Source organism: Pundamilia nyererei, unplaced genomic scaffold (genome assembly GCF_000239375.1).
Source record: "Pundamilia nyererei isolate P.nyererei 1_Seehausen unplaced genomic scaffold, PunNye1.0 scaffold00015, whole genome shotgun sequence".
NCBI lineage: Eukaryota > Metazoa > Chordata > Actinopteri > Cichliformes > Cichlidae > Pundamilia > Pundamilia nyererei.
Window position 1 is genome coordinate 4,160,040 of NW_005187416.1, and position 12,753 is coordinate 4,172,792.

Genomic DNA, 12,753 nt, shown 5'->3' on the forward strand with positions numbered 1-12,753 from the left:
TTTTTTTTTAGGTCACGGGCAGTTGTCTAAGCATTTCACTGCATATCGTACTATGTATGACTGTGTACGTGACAAATAAAATTTGAATTTGAATTTTTATTTTTCCCCAAAATGAGTTTAACGTCACACGTAAAGAGCAGCCATCACTAAGGTTATGACCTAGGCACACAGTGCAGGCCGGTTGAGGATCGGGCTCATGTTAAGGGTCATGGCTCAATAATGAAGTCCTCACCCAGCAGTGGAGGCAGCCAGTTCACATTGGCTTCACAGTGCGAGTCTAGGAAGGTGAGGACTTCTCCTTTAGCAGCAGCTGCTCCAAGCAGGCGAGTCCGGATCAGACCCTCCCTCTTCTTGGTCCTCAGGATGCGAACCTTTGGCAGCCGTACCATGTACTCCTCTAGTGCCACCTTAAGGTGTTCTGAAGAGACAACATGAGAGAGAGCATAATTTAAAGAGTGGAAAAAAAATGCCATAATGGTATAGAGAGGATCAATATCATACCTTGTTAATGCGTGCAGGTAAATACGGATCTACTGGCATGAACTGCTTCAGAAAACTGTCCACAAATAGGAAACCCTCACAACAAAAATGCTCTTCAAAAAACATGAAAAGAAAACTAACCCATTAGCTGTCACCATCAAACACGACATCTGCTGCTGCCACATGCTCCACACTGAAATGTCCCCCTTAAGGCCTCTACATCATAACGTACTTTCACCCATACAGAGAAAAACTTTATATTACTTACTTTTCTACACTCACTGACTTTTTTTTCCTCCTTTTTTTTTTTTATATCTGCAGTCATTAGACAGAATGTTACCCTCAAGAGGAAGAAACCAACTGCGAGGAATGAAAAAGGAATTAAATCAGCCCCTCTAATGTGCGGTCATAAAGGCTTTTGGCAAGAAATAAAAAAAACAAAAAACAAAACAAGAAAAAAAACAGTGCTGCTGCCAAAATTGTGATGATGTTCATTCTAACCAAAACTCATAATGTCCCATTATGGACTCTTTTTCCCAACAACAATCCTTTCACTGAGTAAATTACACGATCAAAGAGTTTTATTAAAGTTCATGTCTGAGCCACTGGTCCTATGCATGGCAGCTGTGCCATTTTCCCGTGTTTCTCTAGCAGCAGTGACAGTAAATCTCAACTCAGAGTGAGGTGTCAGTCAAATGGTCAGTTCCATCGCCTAAAATGGCAAATACACTGGAACAGGGTGGATTGTGTGTGTGTGTGTGTGTGTGTGTGTGTGTGTGTGTGTGTGTGTGTGTGTGTGTGTGTGTGTGTGTGTGTGTCGGGGGGGATCTATATATATAGCGACATATATATATAAAGACAGGGCAACTTGAAAGCGTCAATCAATCAGAGACGGGGCTTATACATGCACATTTTCTCCAATCTTTCATCACAGCTCGTCTTTGACAGAAATCAATCCTGCTCTAAATGGAGCCTTTAAGTCTTTCTGCTCAAACGCCCAGTCAGCTGTGACAGGTCAATAAATATAAAAATAAGTCACACTTAAAGCCATGTTTCAATGGCCATCTGTCTAGTGTTAATGTTTCTAAAGCTGTCAACCATTGCAGAGAAAAACCCAGAAAGTCCAGTGCTGTAGTAGAAAACTGAATGTCCTCCACCTCAATCCATCCATCCATCCAGTGCTTTTCACTTTCTGTTTAAATATTCAGTAACCACCAAAAAAATCATTTGCACCTAACACCACCTCAAAAGGGGAACATCTTGATAAGATGCTATATGTTACAAACCAACTGGACGTGAATGGTCGCAGGTATAATGTTATCCACTGTGAGCAAAGACAAAACAGATGCACTGGAAAAGCAAACCACTCAAATTGTGCTTCCTAAATAGTCTTCAACAGACAGACATGACTCAGCAGTGTCTTTTAATCCATCTGTCTACTGTTAGACAAATGATTTAATTGCCTCCAAATCTGACGTCTACAGTGACTCTGCAGAGGATCATGTTCCAGCTCAGCAAACAGTCAAACTACAGCGCCAGAAAACAAAAACGCAACAAATGTCACATCAAGTCTCTTTGAGCACATGGTTTGAGGTCAAAAATCATTTGCAGAGGCTTGGGTTTTTTGTAAAAGAAGAAAGACGTCATGATCAAAGTGTGCCTTCACCATTCTAAGGTACTGACCAACTCAATTAAAAATGTATTTATTTAGTGCTAACTCACAATATATTAGGACACATTACATTATAAAGTTAAGACCTTGCAAACCCAACAAACTCTGCTTTCATTGAACAATATCCATGCTGCAATCTCTGGGGCTAAAAAAAGAAGCCTGCACAGAAGTATCAAACACAGCAAAGATGGGTTGTGTTTCCATTCTGTTAAGTTAGAGTCTACCATTTTATTAGCACTAATAGTTTCTCAACACCAATTAACAGAGTAAAACAAATGTTTCTGTGAATTGTTCATACAAGTTTCATGTGCAAATACCTATCCAAGCTCATCATTTTGGTACTTCACCCTCTTGTCCAAACATGGTAGCTTCCAGCTCCCCAAAAAGCTAACACAGAACTAACTAACATAGAAGGGACACCATTGAGGCTTCAAGCAAAATTTCTGCAGGCACATCACAAGCCCATCACTATATCGCCTCTATTTAAAGAAGTCTAAATCATTCATAGTAATACACGAATGAGGTCCAGTGTGACTCAGACAAATAAATGTGCCTCATTGTACCATTTTTTCTTTTTTGCACATCTTCTCTGCATCAACATCAAAAATGTGAACAAGAACATTTCTCAGGACTACAAAAAGAGAACATTATATACATAATAAAGGAAGATACGCTTTACATTAAAATATTACCTCTGTCAGTGTTCCTCCTTACAAATGGCCCACTGTCACAAAGGAGCTCCCTCTAACATGTCCGCTAATTGGATTTTGAATATCAGAAGGGTAGAAGGAGGAAAGGCGGCAGTCCTTTCACACCTTCAAACTGTAATCTGCAGCTGCTCAAATGACTGACAGTGTCTTTATCTCTGCACTCAGTTGTTTCTTTCCAGCTGTAATTCTTTCACTTTTTGTTCTACCTTTGTTGCTCCAGTTCATCCCTCATCCCGCTCGTCTCTGTTCTGATGCTGCTTGGCAGCCATTGCCTCTTGGAGAGGTACTCCTAATCCCAACAGACATCAGAGGCACTGAAAATGTGAGAACTGGCCAAAACCAACAAACCAGACGCCAGCTGGTCCTCCGATTTGTCTCCATCCTCACACTTTCCCTTCAGCCTTTTTTTTTTTTTAACTTTCATTAACTTTTTAATGAAACTGAGGCTAAGAAGATGACAGCTCATCACTTGAAGCCTAACACCAAAATTCACCATCATTTCCCAGCTAGTCCAAAAAGACCGGATCTGGTCCAAACACTCCCCAATCAGACATTATTAAAGCAAAGCAAAGCGAATTAGTCAACAGCAGTAATCAAGACCAGAGTGAGAGGTGCTGTCTATCAAACTGTCACAGAGGTCTCCGCTACGTAATCCTGAAGGCCTCAATTGAGATGCAGCCCGCCTCAAGTGGTCTGGCTCTAATTAGCCCTATCCAATTTGAAATATTAAAAAAATACTTTAAAGCCAGAAAAAAAATTTATTTAGCAAAGTGATAATGAAATCCAACTTTGGTCTTTCTGTCTCTCCCTGTTGGTCCTGTGATAGACCGACAACCCGACGTGCCCCACTTCTCAATCCAATTAAAACTGGCATAAGTTCTGATAGTTGGAAAAGTTCTGAAAGCACTTGCCTAACATTGGGTTGTTTCCTTATACGCCACCAAAATGCCTCTGACCTGTCTGGGGCATTACAACAGGACCTTTGGGGATATCCTGTGGTGTTTGTAACCAAAATGCTGGCAGTAGCTCCTGTGGGACATGTGGGCTGTGGGCTGCAGCCTCTATGGAGGAGGCTAGGTCCACTGAATGCTGCCAATTCTAGATTGGATTGGGATCTGGGGAGGCGGGAGGCTGGAGGTTGGGTCAGTGCCTTGGGCTCATTGTCATGTTTCTTCAGCTGTTCCCGGGCAGTTTGTTTTGTGGCAGAACATAATGTCCTGCTGGGGGAAGCCAATGACACTGACGAGTGTACAATAGCCTTTAGCTAGGTTGTACATGCCTAGGTAACCTCAAAATGCATGACATATCACAGCCCAAAGACTCACAGGAGGCTATTGCATGATCAATGTTATTCACTTCACCTGTCAGAGGCTTTAATGTTGTGGCTGACAAATATGTATGTAGTGAGATAAAATATAAGCACTGTTGTTCTCCCTCCTGATGACTTATGTGCCTTTAACATAATCTTGTGACACAGAGATACATACATCTCCATGAATGTATCACCAGTTACTGGTGGTTGGACGGATTATGGCTGGTTGGAAATTTTTTTGAGGGGAAAAAAAAAAGAAGAAAAAAAAAAATCACCCAACCTTGATACAAAATGTTTCTGTGTGTGTGTTTCAGGTCTCATTATATAATAAAAAATAAATCAATATAATGTAACAGATTTCAGAATACTTGCCAATTCTGTACTTGTAAAATCTTTCAAATAATTCCTACAGCCAAGTAGAATAATTGGAGATTAGTAAGTTTATAGGTGATATACTTTATATTAAAATGAGTCATTGCAGCAATAATATAAGCTGCACAGTTTTGACATTGGAATAATGGCTGAGGGGCTCCATAGGGTCAATGCCACCATTAGAGAAAAGAAGGCCTTCACCTTCATTACATGGCAATAAATCAGCCCATTAGCTATTAAGCATTAGGAGATTGATTCAGGCTAAACTTTTGCCCTGCATGGGGTGATTCTTACATAGCCTCCCTAATGACAAGCAGGGAGATTAAACAATGAACATTTGCATTTCATGTAAAGCGCATTCAGACTAGGAAAGGAAAGCGGGAAAGGTTATGGTGTCTAATTATGAATGGTTAATTTGACCTGAATAAATTGGAATACGGCTCCTCTGGTTTACTGAAAACTGCCAGGGCTATAAATCACTCTAATGAGAGCAGGCTGACATCGGCAAACACATTAGTCATTATTAGAATGTGAAATCCAGGACATGAAGAGGGCTCGGACATCGTCGATGCCGGGGTCAGTTCTGTAGACCCCATTTACCGAACTAACAAACAATCGCTGCCCTCAATCTCTTTCTGTTCCAGGAATGCATCTTCCACTTAGTCATTTATTAGAATTAAACCACAAACAATAAAACTAAGAGGAAAAAAAAGAAGAGGTCAGGGTGAAACGTGGGCACCAGAGCAAGTATTTAACTGGTACAGTGGTTCCCAAGATCTTTCAGCCCCAGAACCACCAGATCACAGAAAAGATTAATATGAATTTGACCAAGATACTGTACATGCAATAAATACCAGTTTTAGTAGCACCTCAAAAGTAATCATGAAGACCACCTTCCAAACACATTATAGCAAAGAAACTATGCTAAACAAGAAAAAAACTCACTTTAAAAAAAATAAAAAATAAAAAAAATAAAAATCACAATATCAACTATAAAAATATTTAATCACATCAACTTAACTTCATCCACAACTTCAACGCGCCTCATTTTGCTTAACAAAAATGTTTTGCAAATTTGCAAAGATTGGAACAAACTACCTTTGAACATTTAAAAAGTGTACAGGGTCTCATGGTGCAATATCTTTTGTTTAATATAAAGATGAAAAATCCCCTGTATTATAACCATGAGAAACCTGGGGTTGGGGGAAATCACAAAAGTTTTGTCATGAAAATTATGCATGAGGGTAAATATTCCGCCTTCAATGGCATATTTACCCATTTTAATGGATAAAAATCCTTAAACATTTGCTGATGTGGATATGACGTGGCAAATGTGTTAATTTAAATTCAGTTTAAACCGTATGTCGACGTTTACAACTCATCATTTACTGATGCATTGCTTTCAGGTTACCGTTTAACAGGTATGGTTTCTGTCTTAACCGGTGTTTAATTGTTGCCTTAGTATCATCTTCTTTAAATAGCTACTATCCCACTTGCTAGTTTTTCATTATGTTTACTGACCAACTGCAAGCTTTTATGCATTATGTCAAGCTAAAACGTTTGAGAGTTAATCTAGGTTGTTAGCTAGCTATTTCAACTGTTAGCCTAAAATGTCAATATTTAAAAAAAATAAAGTAACCCAAGTGCAGCTAGCCATCAACTGCTGGCCATACTTTAAAATATAACTTTACAACTAGTTTCATAACAATTTAAGCTATCCATTTTATTTATTGATTTTGCTAAAACATATTTATCCACCTTGTTAGGTAAAAAGAAAAAAAAGAAAAAGAACAAACTGCTAGCCATAATTAACTATTAACTAAGATGATTATGATGATGGTAGCCATTTCAACTTTGGACATTATACTAGCTAGGAATGTCCTATGTTAACCATATTTTTTACTATAAATTTCAGTCTTCTTGTTTTATAATTTTAGCTATTTTACCCATTGATGGACTAAATTAGCTACCAATTTGGTTGATTGTTGATCCTCTAGCTAACAATTAACATTGCTATTTTACCAAAATTCTAATTTGTTTTTAAAAATGTGACAAATTTTTTTCTTGTCTGTTACATATATGAATTCATTCATTTTGACTCTTATTTGGAAACTTTTTCTACATTACTTGTAGCTATTCGGCAACCTGTTTAAAAAAAAAAGTTTTAAGAGACCCCCTTAGAGTAAGAAGAAAAAACAAAGACTAAAAAGCTGAAGCATCTGTAATCCTGATCAATAATCCAGATTTGTTGAATATTTTGAGGGGTTCAGAAACGCCAGCTGTATAAAATAACCAACACATCCATAACACAGTTCATCATTCCTTCCTGTATATGTTGTGTTGGTAGAAGCTGGGGGGAGTTTCAATTCAATTAACCTCAAATTAGAGTGAATCCAATGTGTCATCCAAATCTCATCTTTCCAACGTGCTGGATTACTTCCCAGAAGTCTTGGCACAGCACCAAAGAACCAAGCTGCTAATTTATTCCTCCAAAATATTCGGCTGCTTCTGTGAACTCTATCACACATCCTCTCTTTGAGCCAAAGCTGAAAACATCTGAAGCAGCTTTTTTTTTTTGGCAACAGTCATAAAAAAAAGAAGGATGCTGACGGAAAGTCCGTGATGACATAAGCCAGTCTGAGGGATTTTTTTCCCCTTCTTTTTCAAGAACACTCCCCCTCATCTTCCCCAGTCACACAAAATATACACTGCTTAAATATCTACTGAGCCAATGATAAGAGGTGTATTACAGATGTGCACTTTGCTGTCACATCATAAAATGATGAAAGCAATATTTTGAAAAGCAAGGAGAGGACGGACAATTTCATGTTTCTGCCTTCAAGCACTGTCAAACATTTAGAGCACAGGCACACAAGCTCCTGCTTCACAGCAAACACTACCGCCTCTATGGGGCTGCCTCAGTTCTCCTGCATATTTCAATTCTTTGGTTTCTCCATGTTTCTTCCATTTCCCTTAAATAGGACACTAGAAGTAAGATGTGTTTTATACATGTAGGACCATGTACATGGAAAATGTTGCCTTAAAAGAAGGATACTAGATCCAAGCAGGAGGTAATTACACTTGTTGGAGACTTCTTTTAGTACAGAAAATGACCTTATTGCCACTTAATCAGTAACCCCCTAGAAAATACTTTGTCGTACTGCCCTCTGTGACTCTGTTCCACCCATTGCTCTAATTCATTTTTAAAACACCAAGATAGCCCAGATGTTCACCTTGAAGCCTGAAGAAGGGACTTCACTAATGGTTGATACCACTTTGGCTTTATTACAGCTAATGGTTGGTTTTCTCTTTTATTTGGATTTTATATCGGTGGACCGCATTTAGAGCGTAGTTATTTCAGACCCACTCTAAATAATATCCTTCACAGTCAAACATATTTCTTCATCCAACCAACAAGCAAGCTCAGAATCTGGATTTAAAGAGACTAAAGGCTTCATCAAGTTCATCCATGCTTTCCAGTTGTTTTCTAGGTTATAGGTGGTAATGTTTCAAGGACAATTTCCTGTCTCTGTATTCCTTTTTTTTTTTTTTTTTTAAAGAAAATTTGTTCTTGCATTCCATTTCTTCTGGTCTACGAGTGAAATAGACCTCTTATATGTCTGACCAACTGTCAAGCCTGCAAAAAAATTCAGTCAGTGCGTCTAAGAGGGAATCCATTAAAAGCGAGGCATTAGCAGAGAGCATGCTCTTCTGATCAGGTCAGTCTGCCCTGATTCAGACCATGTTTTGCTTTTCTATCCACAGAAACAGCAGAAAGGAGCCAAAGGGCAAAACTGGTTAAAAAAAAAATAGTTTCCATGTTGGCCCAGAAGGAATCACAAATGCTTCACATATTGATTCACTGAATTTATAAATTTCTCCAACTAGCTACAAGCAAAAATCAAACATTTTATAATTCAAACCAAGCTCATATTATTGGGGTGTGAAGAGCTTTCTGGGAAGATTGGACCAGTGAGAAAGGAATATGCATACATTGACGCATTTGACTGTTTTCCATGTTTACTCTCTAAAATACACCAACTCTCTAAATGCTTACGCATTGCGCTTAAAGCTGTAGAAGTAGTCTGCAAAAAACAAAAATAAATGTAAACAATGAAAAAAGATGAAACTGGGCAGAAGTGGGAGCATTTGATATGACAGAGGAAGCCAGTGGCCAAACAGACAGAACAGCAACAGCTACAAAGACAGAGTCACTGCTAACGTGGCAGCACTGATGCTGTGCTCACTCTAAATCTCCAAACCTCATCCTGTCAAGCAGCCCCGTACTGCTGCTGTCGACTGCTATAAAAATATCCCTGTGGGGATTGTTAGTCCTTGAGAGTCATTTCCACGGTCTGAACAGACTGCCAGCTTGGACCTGAGAATTTAAGTTTTGTCACAGATACTATCATCCAGGTTCTGTTGACAATGGAATAGCAAAAAAATATTTTATTGAAAATATAAGCTTTTGGTTCCCAATGTGATTTTTTAAATCAATTAAACTCGATGGCTCAACTACATTTAGCTTTTTCATAACCCAACCTTTGTTTCAGGCCAAGCGAAGAAGAATTCAGAAAGGAAACAAATGCTTTTTTCCTTTGGCATAAGCAATATTTTTCATACTATCAATTCTCAAAACTATGCTTCAGTTCTTTAGTCTTTGTATGATGTGCTTTATTATTTGTTAAGCAACAACAGCCATCAAACTGCTCACTCTGTATTCTTCTATGTACCGTTTAGGAATAAAGGAAAGAAATGGCAAAGCGTGATGGCACGCTGGATGTTTGGATCAATAAGTCATTTTTCAATAACACTTACCGTGTGTGCTTAAACACCTACATGCCAACAAATGTACAGTGGGGCAAAAAAGTATTTAGTCAGCCACCGATTGTGCAAGTTCCCCCACCTAAAATGATGACAGAGGTCAGTAATTTGCACCAGAGGTACACTTCAACTGTGAGAGACAGAATGTGAAAAAAAGAAATCCATGAATCCACATGGTAGGATTTGTAAAGAATTTATTCGTAAATCAGGGTGGAAAATAAGTATTTGGTCACCTCAAACAAGGAAAATCTCTGGCTCTCACAGACCTGTAACGTCTTCTGCAAGAAGCTTTTCTGTCCCCCACTCGTTACCTGTATGAATGGCACCTGTTTGAACTCATCATCTGTATAAAAGACACCTGTCCACAGCCTCAAACAGTCAGACTCCAAACTCCGCCATGGCCAAGACCAAAGAGCTTTCGAAGGACACCAGGAAAAGTATTGTAGACCTGCACCAGACTGGGAAGAATGAATCTACAATAGGCAAGCAGCTTGGTGTGAAAAAATCAACTGTGGGAGCAATCATCAGAAAATGGAAGACATACAAGACCACTGATAATCTCCCTCGATCTGGGGCTCCACGCAAGATCTCATCCCGTGGGGTCAAAATGATCATGAGAACGGTGAGCAAAGATCCCAGAACCACACGGGGGGACCTGGTGAATGACCTGCAGAGAGCTGGGACCAAAGTAACAAAGGTCACCATCAGTAACACACTACAACGGCAGGGAATCAAATCCCGCAGTGCCAGACGTGTTCCGCTGCTGAAGCCAGTGCATGTCTAGGCCCGTCTGAAGTTTGCCAGAGAGCACATGGATGATACAGCAGAGGATTGGGAGAATGTCATGTGGTCAGATGAAACCAAAGTAGAACTTTTTGGTATAAACTCAACTCGTCGTGTTTGGAGGACGAAGAATACTGAGTTGCATCCCAAGAACACCATACCTACTGTGAAGCATGGGGGTGGAAACATCATGCTATGGGGCTGTTTTTCTGCCAAGGGGACAGGACGACTGATCCGTGTTAAGGACAGAATGAATGGGGCCATGTATCGTGAGATTTTGAGCCAAAACCTCCTTCCATCAGTGAGAACTTTGAAGATGAAACGAGGCTGGGTCTTGCAACATGACAATGATCCAAAACACACCGCCCGGGCAACAAAGGAGTGGCTCCGTAAGAAGCATTTGAAAGTCCTGGAGTGGCCTAGCCAGTCTCCAGACCTCAACCCCATAGAAAATCTGTGGCGGGAGGTGAAAGTCCGTGTTGCTCGGCGACAGCCCCAAAACATCACTGCTCTCGAGAAGATCTGCATGGAGGAATGGGCCAAAATACCAGCTACTGTGTGTGCAAACCTGGTAAAGACCTATAGTAAACGTTTGACCTCTGTTATTGCCAACAAAGGTTATGTTACAAAGTATTGAGTTGTATTTTTGTTATTGATCAAATACTTATTTTCCACCCTGATTTACGAATAAATTCTTTACAAATCCTACCATGTGGATTCATGGATTTCTTTTTTCACATTCTGTCTCTCACAGTTGAAGTGTACCTCTGGTGCAAATTACTGACCTCTGTCATCATTTTAGGTGGGGGAACTTGCACAATCGGTGGCTGACTAAATACTTTTTTGCCCCACTGTACATGATGCAAACTAAAACACAAACACTTCTCTTTTGAGTGTCAATGGAGGGGTTTTATATACTTATTGGTTTGGTTTGTGATTTTAAGCCTTCCTTAATTGTCTGTTTTGAAGAAGTGTTATGTGGGATTAAAGATACATCAGCTGCCTCCTGTTGTCACATAATTTGACTGTCTAGTTCTTGATCTGCCAAAAAAAGATTTATAGTTATAATCTTGTTTCTCTAGTCTCTTCTTTAATTCCCTCCTAGCAGTTACTTCCCATTATAAAAGGATTGAACTCCCCCCTCCCCGCCTCCAACCAGGTGAACATGCCGAAAACACCAAACCTAGGAGGTGTCCAGGAGATCAGAAGCAACTTAACTGGATTCTTCCAATGTGGAAGGAGCACCAGCTCAAATCTGAGTCCCTCACAAATATCCAAGTTCCTCACCCTCGCTGAAACCATATACCTTTTACAGCAGGAGTGTCCAACTCCAGGCCTCAAGGGCCAGTGTCCCACAGGTTTTTGATGTGTCCTTGATCCACAGCTGATTTAAATGGCTAAATTACCGCCTCAACATGTCTTGAAGTTCTCCAGAGGCCTGTTAATGAGCTAATCATTTGATTCAGTTGTGCTGACCCAGGGTGAGATCTAAAACCTGCAAGACATCAGCCCTTGGGGCCTGGAGTTGGACACCCCTGCTTCACAGGGAAGCAGTTCTACTGCTCATCTTATTCTGTTAGTCACTTCCCTAAGTTTGCAGGTCAGGTTAGTAACATAAAGCGGCCAGTAAACAATAGCTCTGCCCTGAAGAAAACAGAGGGAACATTTGCTGTAGCAAGGAGTGATCACATGACTTGGTGTGCATTAAAGGTAAGTTCTATTTATCAAGACAGTCTCAGACCGCAGCAAGTGTTACACCAATATGCATGGGAGTAGGGATGGGTATCGAAAACTGGCGTTCCCACTGTTCCAATTCCTTGGAACTGTTTGCCATTTTTGTAAATGATTCCCTTATCGATTCCAGTCGCCCCGAATGACGTCACCACATTGCGGAGCGTCATTTATCTGGCAGGAAACACGGCGCCTAAGCGGCTTAAACGCTCAAAAGTTTGATTATACTTTACGAGAACGGATGACAACAGGGCAACTTGCAATACTTGCAAAGTAGATATTTCATTTAAGGGAGGAAGCACTACGAATATGCAAAAGCATTTGTTCACAAAACACATGATGACTAGGGATGGGTACCGGTGTCGGTTCTGACATAAACGGTAGTAACCAGACCGAAAAGCAGCGCACATTTCGGTGCTTTATTTCGGTGCTTTTTTTTCCTGAGCTGTGATACACTTCTAGCCAATCATTTTACGTTTCCCAGGATAGTGGGCGGGGCCAGGTACGTACGTTCAGTTAGAGCAGAGCTACAGATTAAAAATGTCCAAGGCGAAGCGATCAAAAGTCTGGCTGTACTTCACAGTAAAAGATGCAAACTCAGCAGCAACAAGTGCTTTAAGCTGATACTGTGATACTGTCAAAGGAGGTAACACCTCAAATCCGATGAAACACCTGGCGACGCATAACGGTTTTTTTAAAAGCCGAGAAATGCGCGTATTTGATAGCTTGCTGCGAGACCTCACACCGTGCATGTCGGGTGGGTTGCCAGTTATCGGACCGGAGCAACATCCTCCAAAAACCCGAAGAATAGAGTCCTGGCCCCTAGCCCTGCCAGTGTAGCAGAAATGATGAGGATGATGATGCAGCAG

At 40.3% G+C, this 12,753-nt stretch overlaps 1 protein-coding gene across 1 annotated transcript in view; it reads right to left on the reverse strand.

The window, feature by feature from the left end:
- The window catches only part of galnt10 (UDP-N-acetyl-alpha-D-galactosamine:polypeptide N-acetylgalactosaminyltransferase 10 (GalNAc-T10)), a 119,510-nt gene that overhangs the window by 40,219 nt on the left and 66,538 nt on the right, over nucleotides 1-12,753 (reverse strand). The window contains exon 5 of the mRNA XM_005725442.1: nucleotides 233-418. Within this exon, the coding sequence (XP_005725499.1) occupies nucleotides 233-418 (186 nt within the window). The remainder of the gene's footprint in view (nucleotides 1-232; nucleotides 419-12,753) is intronic.